At 37.7% G+C, this 26,133-nt stretch overlaps 1 protein-coding gene across 1 annotated transcript; it reads right to left on the minus strand.

Moving 5' to 3' along the window:
• Nucleotides 1–267: 267 nt before the first annotated feature.
• cables2b (Cdk5 and Abl enzyme substrate 2b) lies at nucleotides 268–26,133 on the minus strand. Its single transcript, XM_079849467.1, has 9 exons — nucleotides 25,385–26,133; nucleotides 14,527–14,619; nucleotides 12,798–12,875; nucleotides 9,344–9,452; nucleotides 9,000–9,153; nucleotides 7,280–7,374; nucleotides 5,076–5,182; nucleotides 2,903–3,107; nucleotides 268–2,270 (listed from the first exon to the last, which is right to left on the minus strand). The coding sequence occupies exons 1-9, from the start codon at nucleotides 25,894–25,896 to the stop codon at nucleotides 2,130–2,132; spliced, it is 1,494 nt and encodes a 497-aa protein (XP_079705593.1). The 5' UTR covers nucleotides 25,897–26,133; the 3' UTR covers nucleotides 268–2,129.

The raw sequence follows: 26,133 nt of genomic DNA on the forward strand, positions 1-26,133 counted from the left end.
TATGCTCAGATTCTAATTAAATTGAGTGTTAATATTGATCTCAAATAATACATAAAATCTTGACAAAAAGATAAAGGAAACTGGTACCGTTTTGCCTTTTTGGCAACATTGGAGGCTATAAAAATATCACAGTGTAAATAATGGTGTAAATAAACTAAATTGCTTTTATTTCCATTTTCTCTCTTCACAAAATTATTCTTTACAAACATTCCTAGGCACTTTGATTGAACGTGTGTAAAAGTTCACCCTATCCATTAATACCTGCTATCTTAGTTTGTTCTGGGGCTCTCGGTCTCAAAAAGTAGCACACACGGAAACAAAGTAACAAAACCTGGAAAAATTGCCAATCTATGTGTGATTTACATAGATATCTCCTGAGTAAATGAGCTGGTTATCTAGCAAAATCCACTTCCTTACATTTCTAATGACATGTGATTGTAAATCGCTTCCTCTAGATGGCGCCATAGCACACGCGCTGCTTCAAAGTGCAAATGTCTCGCTTAGCACAATATCTGAATAAGAAAACATTACTGGAAAACAAAGTCTTATTTAAAAAAAAATACATCATAGACGTTTGTAGACAATATTACCAGCACATTATCTAGGCCTAAGTAAATACAAGGATGTATTGATTGAGACCACAGTATGTAAAATACATCCGTCTATAAAGGACAAAGCAGCAAACTGGCTACCGACACACAACACAAAACCTTTTCACAACAGCCTGCACTGAAATATAATCTATAATATCAGGCAGAAATGTGTGATTTGAATTGGGAATGGGATGTTTTGTGAGGAAATTGGACAAAAAGCATCTAAAAATATTGCACAGGTTGTGGGTGCTGGAAGAAATGAAAACTTGTTTAAGTTCAACACAAAGACTAGCATTTCTACAAGTAACAAGTTTTTTTTTTTTTGTTGTTGATCATTCTCATGATACAGTATATGGTTACTAGTTGTCAATGAAAATTGAGACTGAACACAATGTTTTATGGCAGTTAATAAATAAACAGTGAATATAGCATAAATATGCTCACCAAGGCTGCATTTAATTGATTAAACATACAATAACAACAGAAATATTGTTACAATTTCAAATAGCTATTCTGAATATATTTTAAAATGTAATTTTTATATTGTAATTTATTGATGGTAAAGCAGAGATTCAGCATTATTACTCCAGTTTTCAGGGTCACATGATCCTTCAGAAATCATTCTAATATGATGATCTGATGAAACATTAATTATTAACATTATTTATTATCAATGTTGAAAACAGTTGTGATGCTTAATATTTTTTTTAAATGTCCTTTTTGTAACTTTTGATCAATTTAATGCATCCTTGCTGAATATATATACATAAATACACACACACAAAAAAAACTTCTGTCATACTTTACTCATTTACATCATCAGGGCTTTTCTTTCTTCTGTGGAATAAAAAAAAAAGGTGGATTTCTTTTTAATTCTATAAAAAGAAAAAAGTGAGAACAACACACAGCACTGAAAATGTGCTTTTCTTGAAACCAGCTCTAATATAGAGCACTCTTCACATTAAAATGAAGCCCCAAAGACAAAGAACATATTGGGTTTGAATACTAAGGTAGATTTAGTCACTCAATAACGCTTTCAAGAGTACGCTACTAAATTAAATGCATATATGTTATGTAATCTGTGCTAATGATTATATTATTATAATTGCATAAGGTTTAGATAAAATACATGTATAGATAAAAAAGTGCTTTAGTGTTACAGTGAATGGTAGGTGGTTCTGTATAAAAGGAGAGATCCACATTAAATAAAGTTCTTTTTGGAAAATAGAAATGGAATGTTAAAAACATGCATTCACACTTGTACATTTCACACAAGTGAAGTAGCAGGAGTTAAACTCTTCCCTTGTCGTCTGAGAGTTAAAAACCCTATGTTTTCAATAAAAGAAAATCCTTGCTGTTTTCCTTTAGCAGTATTCCCATGGTGGTCACAAAAACAGACACCCACGAAAACAAATGCTCCAGGCCCGATGACTATAAAAAGCATCATTTGGAACATCAGTTCTTCCTGTGTTGATGTGTACACGCTCTGATACCTGTCCCACACTTTCGGCTGTTTTACGCATCTCATCTGCATGTTCACGACTGCTGCACCAGTCTACGGTAGTGAGGCATGACTTTACTCTCCGGAAGGTAAAGTGCCATTTCCAGCGCTACCAAGATGGTGAATTCAAAAGCAATCAGCTCCCGACGGCTAATCCGGAACCTCTCCTCAAATTTCTGAGGGCAGAGAAAAAAAACAACAGATAGATGTACAATAAACACTGACAACTTTGACAAGGGCGAGTGGATTTTTGCATTGACACATATAGTGTACATAATCTGCATATAAAAGTTTCCATTTTTGGCCGATACAGCACTCTATAAAGATTTATTTTACTCTATTAAAGGCTTGTACACCACTGTTTTTTTTATTAATACTTTTAATTCTAAATTTATATTTCAAAAAATGTGTTCTTTTGAACTTTCTATTCATCAAAGAATCCCAAAATAATGTATAAAGGTTTCCATAAAAATACTAAGCAGCTGCTTAGTACAATACAACTACTTTCAACATTGATAATAGAAATGTTTCTTGAGCATCAAATCAGCATATTAGAATGATTTCTGAAGGATCATGTGACACTGAAGACTGGAGTAATGATGCTGAAAATGCAGCTTTGCATAAATTAAATTGTAATATATATATTAAAACAGAAAACAGTTGTTTTAAAACTGTAATAATATTTCAATATAATACTGTTTATATTATATTTCTGATCAAATAAATCCAGCCTTGATGAGAATGAGAGACTTCTTGTACGGTAGTGAATGTGTGTTGACTGGAAAGTGTGTGGCAAAGCATCACTCACGTCAATCAGTTGTTTGACCTCTTGTTTCTTCAGATCGCTGCTGATCTTGGCAGCGAGTAGGAGGCACGCGGCCGCCACCAGCTTCCTGTTCTGCTTGTTGAGACGCCCCTGTAGGACCAGCTTCTCGAAGTACACAAATGCCATGGCAATGGTGACCGGCTGCAATAAAGACTCCTCTCCCACTGAACGGATTTCTCTCTTCAAACTGATGACGAGAGGGAATGACAGAGATGTTAGGAGAGATAAAGAGAAGAAATTAAACAGACAAAATAATTGTCATTGTATTGAATGTGCAAGAGCTATGGCCCTGTTTACACCTGGTATTAAGTAGTATTTTCATCATTCAGATCGCAAGTGGACGACGCTAAATACAGGCGAGTGTTTACTACCACTTCCAGAGGTAGTCGAAAACGCATTCGACCAGATTGCTTTCGCTCATGTAGTCGAATGTGCTCAAACAGTCGTACTTTCAAAAGATGTACTTTCAAAGTGGGTCAAAAATACCCCAAAGTAGGGCTGCACGATATTGGAAAAAAAATTACATTGCGATATTTTTTTCCCAACGATATATATCGCGATATTGCGAGCCATCAATCCAGGCTAAAGTCAATAATTACCATTCCATGTTATTAATAATTTCACTAATAAGCAAGCTTCATTACAAGTCACAAAAAGGCCACTTAATATTTTATTCCAGAAACATATTTCTCTCAGAATTCGGTGAACGTTCTACACAGGACCTAACGTTCTTCGGGTTCTAGGACCCGAAAAATTATGTTTTCTGTGCTGATTCAGTGACGCGTTCATGTAAACGGCACCTAGAACCAGCAAAAGTAATGATTAATAATATGTAAAATATTACAATGAGACATTTTAATTGTTTATTAATAAACAAGTGTTTTCTGTAAAGATGAAGTTGACAATACTGACTTGCGATCTTCGCAGCAGTGATCGGGAGAAATGCACTTTTCATACAGATTAATTTTTTTTTTTTTTAATGGTTCTTCTGTAGATAATAGTTATATTTCTATTTTTTTATTATTATTGTTATTTTTAGGTGTGTGAGGCGAGTAGGCTACCTTTTATGCTGAGTTTCGGTTCATGGATGATAGCTTAATCTCCAGTTCAGGCGCTGGCTGCTATATTTAATTTTTAGGCAATTTATTAAATCCAGGAAATTGGATAATGAAATACTGATTAAAATTAAGATACAATTAATACAAAACGAAATTCGTTTTAAAGAAAGGCTTTGTTCTTTCTGTTTGAGGTCTCTGTGAAAGTTTTAAAGCAGTCTTTTAGTGCCGCTTTCATAACGGTCGCGTGACGCGTCCGTAATGTCACGTAACATTGTTTTTTCCTCATAAATGCGAACACGAAACGACTTTTTTTAAAAAGACAACCATCCACAACTTTATAACACTCCAGCAAAGTAGCCTACCTCTTTTTGGTCAACATCCTCCTTTTTGTAGACGAAATAGGCTAGTCCCAAATAGCTGATTTTGACTTTTTTTGCGGCGGATCCTCTTCGTCACGCATTTTTAGCTATAGGATTGCCAGTGAATGTTGGCTGTGAGCGGTGAGCGCGGCACAGCGAACCAATCACTGTGCAGGCACGCGGAACGAGTATGTCACCCCAGCAAAAAGCCATACAACAAACTCGTGTTTAATGTGTGCTACCCTGGTGCTACAGTTCTCTTACACTATGGGTGCTACTAACGTAACGTTACCCTTCACATCGCATGTTCCGGCGATGTGACTATCGCTCATTCGCACATCGCGATGTCGATGTTAAAACAGAATATCGTTCAGCCCTACCCCAAAGCACTCGGAAGTTCAGCAAATTGCATTTAAAATAAATTTAGTCAATAATACATTTTCATTTAATGGCAAGAACATGCAATTATGTGTCCGAAAACATTACATGCAGTTTGCACTTGAGCATTTTCTTTTAAAGCATGTTATTTCTATAAGTACTCTTTTTACAAGTATGCTACAGTGTACTTCATTTTCACAAAGGTTAAAGCTGTCTTTTAAAGAATTTTGGCTTAAACTGGATATTGAAATCGGGTTAACATGTTCGCGCATACAACAATATGACCATATTCTGATTAACATAGGAATATTCCTGTGCATGTAAACAGTTATTGAAATAAGAGTTAAAATGTGTGTGTACCTTTTGATTTTGCTCAGTGTGAGTTTGATGTGGGGGAATTTTTCTTTAAAAGTCTCATTCATGTCCTTCTTCAGATCTGATGGTTTGACGTACTCTATTACTGTAGTCTGTGAGAGAACCACAGTGTGAGAAAGAGAGTGACAGTAAACACTGAGGATTTACATGTTTAGTAAGATATTCAGCAATAAAAACATTTCAAAGAATTACAGTATTAGCAGTATTTTCCAGTGGTCAGTAATGACGTCAGCTGGATAAGTTATGTTTATCCGTGTCTGTTGGTCAGACTGCCCTGGTTTGAGCACAGACCCTTAAATCACACAGATAGCCATTCATCCCTACAAATGTGTCTAATGGGTAAATTAATGTCCAAAAACAAGAAACATGACCAAACTGGGCTGCATTAAATTTCCCAAAACACAAACATCTGTGAAAAGTGTTAGGGTTAGGTTGTAAATGGCTGAGCAGTTGTGTTATAGGGGGATGATTCTCAGAAAACCTTTGAAGAACAAGTCCAGATTATATACAAAAAAAATATATATATATATACAGTGAGGAAAATAAGTATTTGAACACCCTGCTATTTTGCAAGTTCTCCCACTTAGAAATCATGGAGGGGTCTGAAATTGTCATCGTAGGTGCATGTCCACTGTGAGAGACATAATCTAAAAAAAAAAAATCCAGAAATCACAATGTATGATTTTTTTACTATTTATTTGTATGATACAGCTGCAAATAAGTATTTGAACACCTGAGAAAATCAATGTTAATATTTGGTACAGTAGCCTTTGTTTGCAATTACAGAGGTCAAACGTTTCCTGTAGTTTTTCACCAGGTTTGCACACACTGCAGGAGGGATTTTGGCCCACTCCTCCACACAGATCTTCTCTAGATCAGTCAGGTTTCTGGGCTGTCGCTGAGAAACACGGAGTTTGAGCTCCCTCCAAAGATTCTCTATTGGGTTTAGGTCTGGAGACTGGCTAGGCCACGCCAGAACCTTGATATGCTTCTTACAGAGCCACTCCTTGGTTATCCTGGCTGTGTGCTTCGGGTCATTGTCATGTTGGAAGACCCAGCCTCGACCCATCTTCAATGCTCTAACTGAGGGAAGGAGGTTGTTCCACAAAATCTCGCAATACATGGCCCCGGTCATCCTCTCCTTAATACAGTGCAGTCGCCCTGTCCCATGTGCAGAAAAACACCCCCAAAGCATGATGCTACCACCCCCATGCTTCACAGTAGGGATGGTGTTCTTGAGATGGTACTCATCATTCTTCTTCCTCCAAACACGTTTAGTGGAATTATGACCAAAAAGTTCTATTTTGGTCTCATCTGACCACATGACTTTCTCCCATGACTCCTCTGGATCATCCAAATGGTCATTGGCAAACTTAAGATGGGCCTTGACATGTGCTGGTTAAAGCAGGGGAACCTTCCGTGCCATGCATGATTTCAAACCATGACGTCTTAGTGTATTACCAACAGTAACCTTGGAAACGGTGGTCCCAGCTCTTTTCAGGTCATTGACCAGCTCCTCCCGTGTAGTTCTGGGCTGATTTCTCACCTTTCTTAGGATCATTGAGACCCCACGAGGTGAGATCTTGCATGGAGCCCCAGTCCGAGGGAGATTGACAGTCATGTTTAGCTTCTTCCATTTTCTAATGATTGCTCCAACAGTGGACCTTTTTTCACCAAGCTGCTTGGCAATTTCCCCGTAGCCCTTTCCAGCCTTGTGGAGGTGTACAATTTTGTCTCTAGTGTCTTTGGACAGCTCTTTGGTCTTGGCCATGTTAGTAGTTGGATTCTTACTGATTGTATGGGGTGGACAGGTGTCTTTATGAAGCAAACGACCTCAAACAGGTGCATCTAATTTAGGAAAATAAATGGAGTGGAGGTGGACATTTTAAAAGGCAGACTAACAGGTCTTTGAGGGTCAGAATTCTAGCTGATAGACAGGTGTTCAAATACTTATTTGCAGCTGTATCATACAAATAAATAGTTAAAAAATCATATATTGTGATTTCTGGATTTTTTTTTTTAGATTATGTCTCTCACAGTGGACATGCACCTACGATGACAATTTCAGACCCCTCCATGATTTCCAAGTGGGAGAACTTGCAAAATAGCAGGGTGTTCAAATACTTATTTTCCTCACTGTGTATACTGTATATGTTCAATAGAATAATGGATATATATCTCCATCTCACCATGTATGAGGCAAAGATGAGCACTCTTTTGTGTTTTCCACATGGCCACTGGGGGTCACTGAGCATATTAGGGTCATACTCAGTGTCTTCTATGCCTGAAAAAACAAACATAAACACACACAAAAAAAAAAAAAAAAACAGCTGTCAAATGAGCCAATCAAACCACAGATAACATACAGTAACTGAATGCGACGTGTATACATGTTTTTGAGATAATGGTGCATCTTTCTGCACTGACTGAGCAGAGCTATATTAAAGGCATAGTTCACCCAGAAAAGAAACATCTGTCAGGGTGAGTAAATGATGAAAGAATTTTCATTCTGGGGGGAAGCTACCCCTTTAAAACAACACACATAAACAGCACTTGTACTCAGTACTTACAATCAGCAACAACTTGGCTGACACAAGTGTAGCTAATGTAGGTTTGTGAAATAAGGTACGAGAATAGAGAGAGCTGAAAGAGCTGTGTTGATGACTCACACACTCACTAAGTATTAGACCGAAGGGATAGCAATATTAGTAATTATCACACACACACACACACACACTTGCACATTCACACATCTGTGCCTGAAATACTGTGATAATGACTGTGTCTATCAAGTTGATTGAAATGTCCCTACCCACTCTGTGAGTAATATAGCATTAAAACCTTTATTAAGCTCCCATCAGTTACTACACACTTCTTTGTGCAAGTGAGTGTTTGTTTTCTGAGTGTGAGTGTGTATGTGTGTCGCATGCTTGTGTGATTTAATGTCACCATTTAGACATGCATGAAAGAGAATTTCACCATGTCCAGTCCAGAATTAGCTTTAAAATGCTTTTAGGCCTTATGACACACATACGCGCATACACACACACACACACATATTCACAGACAGTACAATCTCTTGCTCCTTACTCTAACCATCACAACTAACTGCCTAACCTAAACCTCTCAGAAAGTGGGGACTGGTCAGAATTTCCTCACTCCGATGGTCTAAAACTCAAACAGGTCCTCACAAAGATAGTTGTACAAGTAGACAAACACACACGCGCACACGCACACGCACACGCACACGCACACGCACACGCACACACTACATCTAAAGTCTAGCAAAGTCAAAAAAGGTCACAAGCAAAGGAATCCGCCACAGAAAAGAGTTACAGATGTTGTCAAATTTCACTGTGGCTGAGATTTAAGTGGTTACAGAACTGAGCAGAGAAAGGGTGCGTGTAATTTTGTTACATGTGTGAGGACCAAATATTGCAAGAGATAAACATGAATAAACATCAGAAGGTTTGTTGAAAGATATAATAGAACTTTTTTTATCACGTCTCATGTAATTGCTCAATCAGTATTTCAACCGCGGAAATAAAACAGCTTAATGTTACATTTACCTCAGGAAAGCCATTCAAGATGCTTTGATGAATAGAAAGTTTAAAAGAACAGGATTTATTTGAAATAGAATTCTTTTATAACATTGCTAATGCCTTTACTGCAACTTTTGATCAATTTAATGCATCGTTGTTGAATAAAAGTATTAATATCTTGTATATAACCTATTACACAATTAAAAAGTATAAAGGTTTTAAATTGGTCAAGTAATACCAAATAAAGCCAAGGATGTGTAGGTAATGGGTAGGGTAAGGGTTAGTCTACAGCAATACAGTAGATGACTATGAGAGGTCCTCACAAGTCTAGATGTAGTGTGTATGTGTTTATGAGTGTGTGACATACCCAGGTCCAGACCGACGGTGCTGTTGAGGCGAGAGGGAGGGAAACTGTGAGTGATGCTGTTTCTGGAATAGGGCAGGGGTAGAGCGAGATCCACAGCGGGCTTGTGACGGTCCAGAGCGTTAGTGGGGTACAGGAACTGAGCGTACGACACCGTCTGCAAAACACATAAGATCATAACAAGCTGTCTGTCAGCCTGAAACATCCTGACAGCCCCTGGGTGCGTCAAATGAGGCGATATAAACCTGTCATTTCTGAGCAGGTCGACTGGTACACTGAGAACAATGCTCTGTGACATTCCCTGACTGACTGATTGACAGGTGAGTGATAGAATGACAAGCTCTTACCCTGCCGTACATGCCCAGCTCCACCCCCTCCAGCCCGGGAAGCATCTCCAGGGTGGTGGATATTCCTCCGGATGAGTGCCTCCGCCGCTGACCGTCCAGACGAGGGTCACTGAGACAAAGACAGACAGACAAATGCTTGGTTTTCATTGATTAAATCGATAATTAAGAACAGGGATTCATATTTAATTGAGATTTTCATAGACACGTTTGCACATTCACTGTTCTCTAAAGTGGGATAATTGTCACATGACATGCAGGTAAACAAGTAAAATATTATAGATATTTTTTAGGAAGAGTTTTATTTTTGAACTTTACATTTAATTAATTATTAGCTTTTTACCAGCTAACCCTAAACCCTGAGAGCTTAAGAGCAAACATTACATAACCATAACTGAGGTGATTTACTTATAGAAGTCTTAAAGGTACAGCAGCAAAAACAGCCTGGGCTGCATTTCTCAAAAGCATCGGTGGTAACTGGTGGCAATGGTTCTATGATCCACTTAGGCTTATGATGCTTTAGGAAAATGCAACCCTGTTCAATTCTAAGGATCAGAGAAAGCATGCAATGATCATGTAAAACCAATTTTGACTGAGAGAAAGCTTTTAAAAATATTATAAATAAACTTTAGGGATAAATATATGTCTAACAACTCTGAGGTCATCCATATTTTAGTGTACTCCTTTTAGTTGACAAAATGTATTTTATTTGATATGTGAATTCAAATTTTCCTTTTCCTCTTCTAAAAATACGGGCCAAAAATATTGATGACTCATCTTGCACTCACAAAACTGTCCAATCAAATGATCTCTATAATGTCCTTCCACCCATTACCATTACCCATTACCTATTACCCTACCTCTGACCAGCTTTGACTAACACTACATCTATTGGCTAAATAAAGTCCTTCAAGATGAGCTAAGAGCTGCACGATTCTGGATAAATTAAGAATCACATTTTTTTATTATTGTTTCAAACAGAGATCACAAGTTCTTCCACGATTGTGGAGAAACAAAATAACATGTAATTTACTAGAGGTTCTGACAAAATGTTAATTGCTGCAGTTATTAAAAATGTATCTAATTAATTTGAATATTTTTTTAATCAGTTTTAATGAATGATTCAATGACTCACTTATAAAGACTTCACATGTTTCATTACTGGATGAATCAGCATTTTAGAACCAATCTGTTGAATGAATGATTCAATGACAAATACATTTTTTAACAGTCACTTGTTGCCACCTACTGATTATATCTATAATTGATGAAATCTTTATTTGAAGCATCAAGTTACTTTCAAAAGGTGATTTACTCCATTTTAATCTCTACTGTAGACATCAGTGCTTATCTACAAACTATAAAAGTTTTTCCCAGTACTTCTGTGAATTATTGTAAGACAGAAATAATGAACTCAACTCAACAATCACAGGTCTAATTCACCTAATACAGACAAATTCAACCCGATAACCCAATCATTTGCTTTTCCTTCAAGAAGTAACTGAGAGTGTTGTGTACAGCTCTGCTCTTAAATATTTAGCAGAACACACACATATATCCCCTTCATCTAGCATCCCTTATCTACAGTCTCAAACCGCCTTGCAGAGCATGACTGTGCCATTTTACTTCTCTCTTTCAGAAATGTGATGTATCCACCTTTTTGATGAGCAAATGATGAGCGCCGCCATAACGGATTCTAACTTCCGTTTGGATGCTGTCCTGTCTCCATAGGAACCCATTGTTAAAATGGGGTAAATGAGCAACAAATAAATAAACAAACTTTTTGAACATTACTAAAGTTAAAATGAGCACAGGGTTAAGCTCAGCTGTTGTTGACTGCCACAACGACTGAAGAAATTCCTGGAAAGTATGTGTTTTGAGCACCAATAAATCTGAAAAGAATGTCCGTTTACAGCGCCATGTGCCTTGCATTTTATGCCAAAGACTGACAAGGGAAAACAGCCATAGCTTGCAGCACTTAAGTTAAAATGCTCCCCATAAACGGTAGGGTGAATTCATGGTGATTGGGTTGCTTTTTGCCATAAAGATGACGGAAAAAGTTTCCCAATCAACCTGAGTTCAACCCTATATGTGCGCTCTTATCATTTTTAACTTCAACTGATAGGCAGCTGTATGCAGGATATGAGCGCACATCTTTTTTTAATGTAGCTAACTTTGCGCAGCTTCATATCATCTACGCACTCATTAAACTTTGACGGGTGAGACACTAACAAAAGACGGTCACAGCAACACTGTAACGTGATGGTAATATGGAGCCATGTGCTTTTTTAAAACCATTTTCATAGGTTTAACATTACATTATCAGCTCTGAAAATACCCTAATGTGACTAGAAACACCGGAGACCGGAAATGTAAAGGATAATTCCGCTTTGAGTTGGGCGAGACTTCACGGTCAGGAAAAAAGGTGGATAAGAGAAAGTTTCACATGGTTTCAATCTTAATTTTTTTTTATTTCAGCATTTTCTGGAACTGTAATGGAGATGGTGGGAAAGGAGAGGGTGTTGTCGTTCGTGTCATACCAGGCCCAGCTCAAGGATGTGGGAAAAATTCCTTCCTTCCTCATTTTCCCTGAATCTCATCCTGGATATGAATCCCCAGAGGAGAGCAGAGGAACCCAAATGACTGCACATATCTCTTTGTGTTTATCTGTCTATTTAAAGATCATGTAAGGACAAGTGTCGTGGAAGTGAAGGCTAGGAATGAGAATCACAAGGAAATTCCAATTTTTCCCAATGAACAACTCTGCATCCTTAATAATCAATGATTCTTTTAATTTATTAGTATATTTTAGTATAGAAACTTTAAACCAGTCAACCAAGTGTGAATAACTGCTGCTAACTAAATAAGTAACAAATATACTAAGCAAAAACAATAATATTTTTGGTAAAACCCTGGGGCAGGGTTAAATCGGACCAAATGATTAGAGAAGTCCTGTATACATAAGCAGAGAGAAGTCTGTGGTTTTAGGTCTGAGGTCTAGTAATGAACTTTTGATTAAAGAAGGTAAAAAAATAAATAAATAAAAAGAAATTAAATATGCACAGATGAATCATTCAAATTAGATCAATAACATAAATATATGTCCTGAAAAAATAAATACAATGAATAACAGTACTCTGAGCTGTCCTCAAAACCGGATTTATGCATTTGTATGTCAACAATATCAACGCCGAAATGAATCTGCAGCAGCCAGGTGGTACCGTAAGAGCTCTTTAAGATGTTTAGTTAATTATTATTGTAATGTTTTGTGCTTTGAGGCTTCGTAGACTCTGCACTGGCAGTGTCATGTGTTTTGAAGGGGGCGTGGCTTAGAAGACGCTTGAAGGGATGGGGTCTTCTGCTTTCAAAGCTAGCTCACTATTGCTAGCCTCTCCGAAATTGCCTACCCTAGTTTTAAATAAGTTTTTTTTTTATGTGCGAGCGTGTGTTTGAGTACCTGATGTGGAAGCTCTCTCCATACGGCAGCACAGAGAAGGCGGCACACAAAGACCTTCTGGCACAGATAAGGACGATCCTGCAGTGGCGAACACAAACAAGTTAACATTACACACTTTTTCTACACACACACACACACACTATATTTTGTAACCAAACCCTAAACCTACCCATCACAGAAAACTTTCTGCATTTTTACGTTTTCAAAAAACATCACTTAGTATGATTTATAAGCTGTTTACCTCATTGGGACCACCACAAGGACAAAGATTTCTGGTATTACCATCCTTTTGGGGATATTTTGTCCCCACAACACACACACAGAGCCAGAACACCTGCATCATCAGCCTCGGTGTACACTTGTCTCTCACTTCTTTCACACAGGAAGTGGGATGGTATCTGTGTTAGCTATGGGTGTGTGACTGCATTTTAACCATAGAATTGTGACAGAGTGGTAAAATGGCAGTTAACATGAAACTGAGGGTCTGCCGCAGCAGCCAAGAGGATTTTTTTCGTCAATAGTCTCATGACAGTGGAGAAACGGCACCAGAAATAATAGCGAGCCGAGTACGAGTTGGCCATTAACTGAATCATTTTCTAGAGATATCAAAGACAGATTCCACTTATATCTCAACAGGAATCTTTGGAATTAATAGATTTCAACAAGCATAATTTTCATGTACAAAAAAAAAATAAAAAAATCTTAAGATCTGAATGCGGCCCAATGGAGGATTCACTATTTCAGATTGTTTTATAAACTTAGAACAGGTTTTATTGAATAATGCCAACTATATTAAACCCAAAAAATAGGATATGACCTCATAAGTTACAAATTTTGAACTGACTTTAGATAGTGTAACATTATAATTGGATATTATGTTGACTTTTATTACAGTGCCCCTTTGTTTCTCACAGGGAACAGTTATTAGTCTACAGCATTTGCTGGCCCTTTTTTTTTACACTCTGCCGTATCACATTTATGCGATAGATGAGACCACTGAACACTAAGCTTATCTGGATCTGTGATCATCCAGTGGAAAATATCCTATCGGTTCTATTTTGCCCCAATCCTGTCTGTGACCCTGTGAATGTGAGGAACATGCATATGTGTGTGTGAAAACCCAAAGCCTGGGAACACAAGTGGAAAATAAGGGCCGCTGTCTATTTGGGGCAGTTTATAATGAGACTTAGTAAACATAGCTGCTGTTCCTCAAATGGAAAAAGGCCAGATCTCATGGAACCACTTCCTTAAGAGAACAACAAACAATCCTTATGTTGAGCGGCCTGTGCCAAAACTCACCATTATTTTGTATTCTAAAATCAACAATTCTTATTTTTTTTATGAAATATTGCAGTATTTATTACAAATGATTTATCTGAGCACATCATATTTTTATTTTATTTTTTAATTCATGTGCCCTTGCAATCCTTTCAAAAAATAACTTCCCCTCTTCAGTGTTCAAACTGTCAGATATGATAACCTCACATGATGAATCGTATAAGCACAGCATAAAGCAAGTGTAACGGATCACCTTCAAACTGAGAAAATAATGATGACGGGAGGCAGATTGTTTGTTTTGAAGCACACAGAGAGGAAAACATTACATAGTGTGGAAAAGACAGACCGACAGGCACGAACACACACCCACCCCCACCCCCACACACACCCACCCACACACACCCACACCCACACACCCACCCCCACACTGAGAGAAGAGAATAAACAATACCTGCTGCCCCTGGTGTCGTACTGCCTCATGTTCTTAATAAAGTGGATTTTCTTCACGGGTCGTGGACGAGGAGAGCCAGAAAGGTTCCGACTCCTGAGGGACAAAACATGAAACACATTTGGACATATTTAAGAAAAGCATTTAGTCTATCATATTAGGCTTCACCTCTTCATTGTTATGTAAACCACTGATTTCAGACAACACACAACTTTTATAATACATGTTGCTGTGACTACGTAGTAGTACGTACTATGCAAAACAGCCCAAATGCCCACAAGTATTTAACCCAAACCTAACGACTTCACTTTAACGGAAAGAACCCATCACAGATTTCCAGCTTGCAATAGTTCTGACCTATTAAGCATTTGATTCAATTTGTTCCCTGGTTTCTTCATGTTAAGCCAAGCACTGTTAATGGGATGTGCTGTTTAAATGTAGCTGAAGTGTGTGACTAAACTGACCATGACTTGCTTCACATTGTACCTTCATTATAGCTCATAGCTCAATCAACTTGTAACTACATTCACATTTTACTTAGGCAAATTCTTACACTCTGAGACAATTTCCTTTGGAATAATGTGCATTGATTAATCATTCAAAATGAAGCCTGGAATCTTTAATAAATGTATCATTTTATATTAAATGGTTTAAGATTTACTTTTCTGGTATTTTGCTGTTATTATAGGATAATAAAGATCTGACAGGATGCAATGTGTGAGAGAGGGGATAAGATCTGAAAGTACCACAAGCCAAGACTAAAAGCCCAAGTCGCACGAAGCACAAACACACAATGTGTCGGAGAGCTGCCCATGAGGCAATCGGCTCCAACAATATGGCCAATTTTCATTTCACATCGACTTAAAATCCTATAGAAAATCATTTCTGTGATTTCTTGCTGTTGTTTTTTATTTATTTTATTTTTTACCATATTTATATAGTGGAGACAATATGGCAAAAGATTATTCGGGTGAACGGGGTCAAGATGTGTCAGGTTCAAACCTAAATTACCCACACCAGAACCATGGCTCATCATGTCAGGAGCATGTGTGCAAACTGCTATGCCACAGCTCTGACTCCTCATTTTTTAGTGATTTTACTATTTATTTTTCAATCTACTTAAGCGTTACATGCATAAGAATGTACAGTACAAGAGTGCCAAGAGCTCTGCAATTCTTTGGATTATGGAGCATTAAAGGAGATCAAGTTTTAAAGACCAAATAGCAAGTGCCAGATCGCTGGTCAAATCTCACTTGATAGATTTACTAAGTCTATAGTTGAATGACACTTCAACTTGTCTGACTTAAGGAAGCCCAAACATGATGTGTAACAAATACTAAATTCATTTCTCAGAAAAATCCTCAAAAAATCCTGCTGAAAAATCAGCCTGTAGGATTATGTTTCTTTCTTACCATAACTACAGTTACATAACTTTCAGTCTATGTCTCATCTGTGCGTGTTCTAAACCCCTCTTTACCTACATCAGCATCACAGATTCCTGCCACATGCTTTGGGCACAAAACCAGGCCACATCTTCGTTCTGTTTGGTTTGAAAAGTATTACACAACCCTAGTGTGTGAACAAACACAAACAGCTCCCCCTTCACGCACTCTCCATCTGCTCCGCCATTTGTGTGGTGATACACCCTCCATCAGAATCCAAATGACTGTTATCATAACCCAGGGCGAGGAACCGCACCTGTGTGCAGGCGAGTGAGAAGAAGAGAGCAAAGAAAAACTGAAGACTGTGACCGAACACAAATGACTTACAACCCTTTTCTTTATCTCCAGAATGAAAAAGGTGATGAACTCTGAAGCGGCTGCCAGCTTTGCGTAAACCTCATTCTCTCTCGGCCCATCTGTCACTCACTTGATTCCAACTTGTAATTTTTTGTGTCTCTCTCTCTCTTTATTTCCTAGTAAATCCTCTATCCATTTGCATCCAACTCAAACCCAGAAAATGGGATGGAGAGGAAACTAAGACATAAGCTTGATGAGGCGGGACACTAAAGGTCTTATCGAATCACAGACACAATCAGAGTGGGCAGCGTGCCCAGTGAAAGATGGATATGTTTGGATGAACAATCCACAAGAGCTTTCACTGGAACAAAAAATGAATTATTGATTAATCAGGTCTTTTCACTATGTGTAGCAATGATGCCACTTAAAAAAACAACAACCATTTCTTTGAAAACAAATACATTTACATAACATATTTACTTATAACATAAGGCACATTAATTATAATTCTGTTATTATAAGTTGAAATTTTTTCACATTATGGCTGAAAATTTTAAACAATTTTATTTAAATAAATTAAAAACAAAAACACAGCAAAGTATTGGAAATGGATATTCATTTAGAGGTGCTAAAAATTGCATTATTAAATTAATAGTGCTTTTAAAAATTATCTTTAGTGAATGTTAGATGATGGCATTAAACAAAATCTAAATGTAAAAAATGGGTTAAATGAGCAATGCACAATCAAAGATACAATATTGACCAATATAATAAAAAAAATAAATACATACAAATTTGTAGTTTAGGCTCATGTGGCACAAATATCTTACATCCCTACTTGGGTTGTCAAACGCACCAGTACAAATGATACAGTCGGTACAAAAAAAGAAAGAAAAAAAGTTGACGGTATTAGCATTTCTGCCGAGTACTGGGTATATTCTGTACCCGATGACACTGCTTTCAAACGCTCTTGTTCGTGTTTGTTCGAGCGCTCTCTAAGCGTCAAAGGTTTCTATTTACAGTGTGTTTTTACAAGTATTGAGTAGGGATGCACCGATGCATCGGCTGAACATCGGTAACGGGCGATATTTGCCTCGTTAACTGCCATTGGCCATCGGGAAATAAAAATAACATTCGCCGATGTCACATGGGCGTCAGTTTGGTTTGAAATGTGCTGGGGACAGAGACGCATTCGGAAGTGCATTTTCAGAAGTGCTGGGTACAATGACGCATTCATTTTTTTCTCTCTTTCGAGCAGGTTATGTTTTAAAAGACGATGTCCTGTAGCTCAGGCACGGCCCCACTTTTCAACAGGCCCACCCAAAACTTAAAAACGTAAAAAAAAAAAAAACAAACAAAAAAACTTTTACTATATTCTAATTTTGTCAATAATTAGCTCGTTCATTCCGCAGGGTCGCTCACTCAACCCAGATGTCCTGTTGCCTGGTATGTGGAATAAGGGCTGCTTCCGACTAAAAGTTTTTTTCTAGTCGACTAGTAGGCTAGTTGTTCATTTAAGTCATTCGTGGACAAATCGCCCCTTTATATTAATTTAATTACTTATATAGCCTACAGGATAATGAGCGTTTACGTAATATAGCCGCACTCAAGCGCACGACCGCACGCATAAAGCTTGCCACAAAGAACCGGTAAAAGTAATGATTATGAATGCGTCTAAATACGCTGTGAATGTGAATGTGCATTATACGCTGAGTTTTGGTTCATTTATGAGACGAACTCCAGTTCACTCGCCGGCGCCTCCATGTCTTGATTCTGCTATATTTAATTCTTATTTATTAAATCCAGGCAATTAGTTCATGAAACATTGATTAAAATTAAGATATAATTAATTCAAAACGAAATTCAATTTAAAGAAAGGCAGCTGTTCTGTTTGTCTCTGTGAAAGTTAAATGCCGCTTTCAGAGCGCTTACGGTCCGTAACAGAGAACTGACACGTTGTTTTTTCCCTCATAAATGCGAACACAAAAAATAAAATGAATATTATAATGTTTTTTTGTTGGGTCAGACAATGATTACCAAATTTCTCTCTCATATTGCTCCTCATAACCACTGAAAAAGAACTTGTCATAAATAAGGTTATAACTAATGTCAACCAAAAAGTGACATTAAAGGTTGTTTTTGTTTCATAAATTGGTCTGATTGAATTTGTGCTCATTCTAGTATAGTGTGATCAAGAGCTGAAAGACTTATATGTTTCCGTGGCACAAAAGAAGGAATAAATAACAAAAAGAAAAAACATCGGCAATCGGCCATAAGTTGTTATGTTAAACATCGGTATCGGTATCGGCCCAGAATTTCCCAATCGGTGCATCCCTAGTATTGAGCATTGTAGCCAATCCCAATCATATCTGTTGAGCGCATGAACGCAATGGCCTATCAGAGGTGCTAGTCAGAAAGTTTTAATCATTAAGTTTCAACGTGACCCACATGCTTGCGAATCCATTCACTGTGACCAACAAAGTGTAAACACGATATAAATATTCATTGTACAATTAAGACAGCTTTTTTTTATTATAATGGGAGTTTTCACGAGTGCAGAATTCAGTGAATTTGCACTTTAGAAATTGACAGCCTTAGTGATTATAAAGGGAGGCTCTTCTCTTCTCTTTCTTTCTTTTCATTATCCTTTCACAATCTGAATACAAGTTTAGTTTTTCATGCTGCTGAGAACACTGCCGAGTTTGAGGACTGACAACCGGAAATGGCGATGACTGACAGTGATAACCAATAGACGAGAGAAAACGGGATACAATTTTTTCAAGTACTTAATTCAACAACAGTTTTTGCTCTGGTATGAAAATTGGTACAGAGAATCATGAAATTTTACTGGTATTAGTACTGACTACTGAAATTTTGGTACTGTGACAACCCTAATCCTTTCATATATTTTACTATTAAGTCCTGTAATAATTTTCATTTAACAAAAAAGCACATTCTAACAGACATTAGTCACTGCTGCTGTTATTAAAATCCAAATATGATGGTTATTTAAACTTTTCTGCTATTTTCAAACTGTAAAAAGCATGTTTAAACTCTTTTGTGCACACAATGCATAGCATATTGGAAATATTATGACAGCTGTGTGTGTTATGACATTTGAAACATTCCTTAAACTAATTCTTCAAACTCTGAATTTCTTTGTTCAGCCAAAAGATTACTTTTTAAAGTGTTTTCAAATAAAAACTTTTAATCACAATTGTGAAACAACTTTTAGGGTAAAATGCACAAGAGAGGATGACTCTCATACACCAGGCTGGCAAAGATAAACAAACAGTTAAGAAAGAATGTACAATCCTATTGGAATAACTCAAGTTTCAACTCAAGAGCTAGAGGGAATGTTAACCCTCTCTCCCTATATGTAGTGTACCACTGCTCCTCTCTCTTTATATACCACATGTGTTATATATCTCACAATCCCAGGTCCAGTAGATCCCTGCTCCTCATTCCAGGGGATCAATAACTGTTCCTAGCCAACTGGATGCAGTAAGACTCAGGCCACAGTCACGTCACAAGGCTTTGAATAAATACCCTGGCGTAATCCTGCGAGGACTGGACATGCACAGTATTAAAGCGCTAAGAGAACATATGGCTTGATTCCATGCTTTCAATGTTCCAATAGCACACATGCAGGGACGAAAGGCTTGGCTAGATTACAGGCACTGGTGAAAAATGTCGAAGCACTATTACAGGCTGAAGAGGAAGTGCCACAGAGAAACGAGTGGGTGAAATGTCAGGCCTCAATCAGTGGGCTCGTGTGTTGGAGGTGCTACGGGTTACAACACAATTTATGAGTGAGGCCATATTTGAGTTTGGTAGCATTATCTAAAACAACTGTATGTAGAATCATGTTGTTTTAGACAATACATATAAATATACATTGCTGGTCAGAATTATTTGCCCCCTTGGTAAATATTATCAAAGATGGCTGTAAAAAATAAATCTGCATTGTTTATCCTTTTGATATTTTATTTTAAATAAAAATGCAAAAATTTAACATATTATTGAAGTAAAAGAATTGAAAGCGGGGGGGGGGGGGATTCTTCTCCTGCCTCCGTTACAAATCTGCGGGGACCAATCACAAACTGGCTTATCCATCTGGCGCGCTATTGGTGGGTTTAATCCAATCCAATTCCTTTTAACCTTTCGACGATGCTCAATGTTAGTTGATGTTAAATTTAGTTTAGCAAACAAATCGCTCGAGTGGATGTAAATACCACTCACTTTCATGGTTTTTTTGCACAACCTGAAAAAATAATAATAATTCACTCTATGCCATTGATGCTTCTGCAAACCACTGATCAATGCTCCAGAGCAACACGTTTGTTGACACGTTTCCTGCCTGGAGTTTTCGCTGCAAAGTACGTCATCCGGATAGTTGGTCTGATTGGTTAAAAGGCCTATCCAATTGCGTACAGAGTCATTTAAACTATACCCATTTATCACGCCTCTTGTGCAGTAGAAAATACATAGCAGACTCCCCAGACCAATGTTCAATCTTAAAAGACTGAGCTTGGTCTGGTGATAGCCAGACTAACAGCCTTTGTGAGCATAAGAGACTTCTTTGAAGAACATTACAAAATCTTACAGACTATAATGGTAGTGCAACTACGTATGAGTAATATATCCTCTAATTGGATATATGGTGAGTTTTGGCACAGTCCGCTCAACGTCAGGAGGGACAGAATTGGATACAAGTTGTTCTCTTAAGGAAAAAGTTGATTTCCATGAGATCTGACTGGCCTCATTCCATCCGAAAAAACAAACTCTTACTGACCCCAAACTTTTGAAAAGTAGTGTAAATAATTTGTCAAAATGGTGCATCATTCACCATCATTCATGCCGAGAATAACATTTGTTTTCAATGGCAATGTGTAGAAGAGCTTCCTTTTGCATTATTTATATATTATAACACATCAGATCTAGTAATACTTAGCATATCTAATATAGCAATGGTAGAGGACAGCCAAATGACACTATTAGCAGCACCCTTCACACTGAAGAGTGTTTTTCTAGAGTACCTCAGCTTCAATTTCTGATTGTGCTAAGGGTGCTACTGACATAAGAGCATGAGCCAAGGTCAGTCAGCAAACACGGATACACTCATTACTAGTCCAGCTATTAGCTCACATGTTAGGACTTGCATGAACAAGGAGAAGCAATAGTTTCCACTGTCAGATGATGTTGATTCAAGCTACGGTTTCACTTTATTTTCACTGAAATTCAAATTATTACAATTTTATTTAGCCATTACAGATGACTTCACATAACGGTCATCACACAGAGATGTTGTTTTTTATTTCTTTCTACTCCTGGCATGTACAGAACAGGAGTGACTGAAGTCATGTGATCCACAAGTAATCATCAGACTCAACGTGTCAACTAGTGGTAGACCAAATTAGGGATGTCCCAATCAAGTTTTTTAGGCCCCCAAACCAAATTATTTAATATTGAGTATTGGCTGATATGGAGTATAAATTGATATAAACTTGCAATTGTGAGTTATAAAGTCAAATTGTGAGTTATACAATTAAAATTGTGTGATCTAAACTTGCAATTGCGAGTTATAAAGTCAGAATTGCGTGACATAAACTTGCAACTGCGAGTTATAAAGTTAGAATTGCGTGATATAAAGTCGCAATTGAGAGTTATAAAGTCAGAATTACGTGATATAAACTTGCAGTTGCGTGTTACTAAGTTAGATTTGTGAGATATAAACTTGCAATTGTAAGAAAAAAAAGTCACAATTGTGAGACAAAGAGTTGCAATTATCTTTTAAATTGTTTTATTCCGTGGCAACAAGCTTCCATATTCGTGTCTGCTATCCTAAATTAGTATTAGCAGAATTGTGCAGTTCCATCTTCTCGGGATATCTTTTGATCAGAAACACCATCAGCTTTACTCGTGGATATGAAAAATTAAAATATGCTTGACTGTCTTTTTAACAATTTGGCGATAATAAATTGTTTTTAATAGAATAATTCATCAGGTATATACACTCTCTCCAAACTTTCCGCTACTGTGCGCAAAACAATAAGAAGTAAACATCAACCAGTGAATGATTTTGAATTAAAGAAAGCTGATTGCTCAAAATATAGCCTAGCCTATATGTTGAGGGTCAATAGCAAGACATAACCTCCAAAAACTCTGTAATCATTTACTTTGATATTGATCTAAACCCACAAGTTCATCTTCGAAACACAAATGAAGTTTTTAGTAAAACCTGAGAGATTTCTTTCCATCCATTCCACCAAAACTTTGACGTTTCAAAAAGTTCATCAAGGGATACTGAAAGTAAACCATATGAATCTAGCGCTTTAATCAAAGTCTTCCATAGAGACTGAATTTCTATATATGATGAACAAATTTTGGCTTTTATTTACATATAAACTTTGATCAACGCATAAATAGAGCACAACAAATATGGTAAATGGAACTTTTTTTTGAAGCATCATAGTTTTGGTGGAACAGACTTCCAATGGACGTTCAGAAATCTCTCAGGTTTCATTAAAAATATCTTTGTTTTGAAGAAGAACTGATGTTGAGTAACTGATGACAGAATTTTCATTTTTGAATGACTAACCCTAAGGTTGGAGAATGTCTTCTTCAAACATGATCTTTTCATCAGAAAAACATGGGTAGTAGAGCTCAATGTGAGAACATCTTGAATGAAGAGACTGGATACAACATCTTTGTAAGATAAAACATCCCTCATGCAAACTCAAAAATATTTCAGCTAAACATTACATACCAGCTTTGTTTTGAGCAACTACATAAACAGTTTAAAGCCTCAAAGCATTCTGAAAATGCACGAGGCTGAGAATTTGGCAAGAGTGGTCAACAAGCTCCTACTTGTTGGACTATTCAGACTATCTTTATGACTTTATTGTGAATGTCACATCACTCACTGCATTTGACTTTTGATGATAAAACCATGATAAGAACTGTTATAAACACTTATTCAAATTCTCTATGCTCCACAAATATAATTTATCCTGAAAGGTGGTTTTTAAGCAAGGAAAGGTCCATTTAAATGCCTGCTGGATGCATTTTCTGGAACTATTTTAAGAAACCGTAACATTTGAATCAAGCAAGTTCATGCTATGTAGCCCTGATTTATTCTCCAGTGCGGAGACGGTTCATTCCCTCAGGCCTGCAGAGACCCTTTGAAGGGTTGAGAATATGACAGAATGTCTTGAGCTTTAATCTCTGCAGGTACTGTGTGCACAAAGTAGCGTGCAGCGCTGGAAGAACACCACCACCCTTATATGCAGCACGGACTGAGCTCAAAGCTCCAACTGATAAAGCTAACGACTGCCTTGGCTCTCAGTCTGGTTTGAATCTACTTGTCACACCCTTTTTAAAGTAAAAAGGGGAAGAGGGTTGGGGGGGGGGGGAGGTACAGTCAAGGGAATAAAGACCTCCTACTGCTCAATGAACTATTACTGAGATTAACAGCAAAAACAAACGTCATTCTCTCACTAGTGTTTTCACTTCCTCATGGGGAGAGATAAACCAACCCAGTTCATGCACAAATAAATGGCCATTTTTAGGCAACGTTTATTTGGCTGTGAAGTCATCTGGATTCCAGAAAAGGGTTTGTTCAGTCTGTGGTCAATGAGTGTACTAGTGAGAATGAAAACACAGTCTTTTTCACATACTTTTGTGTCTCTCGAACAACATTTAAAAGTCAAGCAGATAAAATCTATAGAGGTGGCTTGTCAGTCACTTCAGCCTCGGCCTATCAGTAGTTCAGTCTGAAACTTGAAAGTTCATAAACATTTTTTTTTTCAAAAGAACTATTGGTAATAGTGATATTTGGAAAGGAATTTGGAAGAAAACTGGAAAAAGGTGTGTTTCAATTAAACCAGCTACCTACAGAAGTACGTAACTGGTTCATTCACTGTAAAGAGAGGTTTATATTTAAAACACAAGTCAGATATACTGTATATATTACTCACTCAAAATCACATGAAGAAACATTAAATGCTCCTCCAACCATAAATACTAGTGCATAACATACTTGCGTTTTGTATGCTGTAAACGGTTCTTTAGAATTTACAAAATGTGAAGTGAATGATGAGGTTGACAACATTAAGTCATCTCTCATAAACATTTCCAACTCCTCGTATCATTAGCCTGAATGACTATGGTGTCTCTCCCACTAAATATGTAGGTTGGGTCAAATTTGCTACAAAACATGCTTATTAAAACTGGTCAGAGTAATGACTAACACCTTACATCATGTGTCCAAGCTATGCTGTAATATTTAACTAAAAAAGCAATAAATGCAAATTATAATGCTCCAAAAAATATTTACACATTCATTTTATATTGTTCAACAGCATTACTCAGTACTTATGTAATAAGTAAAAAAGAACACTGATGTAAAGTGTGACTGTGAATGTCTTTGTATCATAAGAACGAGTGTCACAAAGTAAACAGTACATTAAATGGATGTGTTATGCAGTGTTGCATAAAAGCCATATTAAAATATGCCTTCTCTGACTCGCCTAATGTAAATGTAGCATTAGAACCTTTTCATATATTTTATAATTAGGAATTTATACTAGTATTGGATCTGTTCATTAATCATACAATACTTCTGCAATTATAATTACTGTGAAAATTAATTTATGCTAAATATTTTAAGTAATGCATCTATCGATATTGTTTTAACTTTTAAAATCACTTTTTAAAATATCTGATATGCAGAACCAACTTTGTCCCCTTACTTTTTGACAAAATATTATAGTAAAGTGCTGGACCATAAAACTCAAAATATCGGGTTAATACTAATTAATATTAACAATTTTAGAGAAAATACAATGGGTCCAGCATTTCTAGAAAATAAATGTAAGCATGAATAACGTTTAGATAAAAAGTCGAATAATATCAAAAAAATGCCACCTTGACAGTTTAAATGCCTTTTGATGCCCAAATACGCTGTCTAGGTAGGCAGCTCGCTAGATTTTGAGACACAACCCAAGTGGACTGTCTCTCTCAGAAGTTCATGTAAACTATATGAGTGCATTAAACCGCGCTATCTCGCTCGCATAGCCTCTAAAGTGAAAGCTTTCTTCAGAAACCTGAGCTGAACCCACCGCGGTCGAGAGTCCAGCGAGGAGCCGCAGCTCTGCACGGACAGCAGCGTCGGAGACTTCCGCGCCCCGAGAGGAGTGGGCTGCAGACTGCACGGGGACAGGAGGTTATTCTGCGAGGAGAACGAGCCTCTCTCCCTCTCCAGGAACACCTCGGTGCTCCCGACGTTACTGAACTCAGAATCCGACGGCAGAACCAGGATGGGCGGGACACTGAGCAGCCCGAGTCTGGGCACAGCGAGGCTGGAGAAGGTCCCATCACCACTTGGAGCAGCAGCAGCAGCGGGCAGTTCGTTCACAGTCGCGCCGATGTCAGCGCACTGAAACTCGGCATGCTGGGGTCCCGCTGCACTCGCATTGCTCCGCACAGGCCGTCCGTCCAGGGATATATTAGTGAGAAATAAAAGCGCGGCTTGTCTCCTCCGCGAGTCTTTACTTTTCCGCAGATGCTCTCTGTGCAGTTTGCCAGTGCATGGGGCCAGTGAACTCTGCGGACTGCACGCAGCAGCCGCCATTCTCGAGTGAAATAAACCGTCCGCTGATGCTCAATTCTGTTTCTACCCCGCCGCGACTCATCCGGACACGCCCACTCTTATCTGATTGGCTTGGAATACAGGATTTTAGTAAATAGATCGAGCATGCGTGAATTTGATTGGCTGATGAGTCCTAAAGCGTCTGAAATGAAGCATCAGGCGCGCTCTGTGAGGAAGAGGAGAGAGAAAAAATAAAGGGCTGATGCAGTTTCTGCTGTT

This window comes from Squalius cephalus (assembly GCF_949319135.1).
Source record: "Squalius cephalus genome assembly, chromosome: 18".
In the NCBI taxonomy this organism is placed as follows: domain Eukaryota; kingdom Metazoa; phylum Chordata; class Actinopteri; order Cypriniformes; family Leuciscidae; genus Squalius; species Squalius cephalus.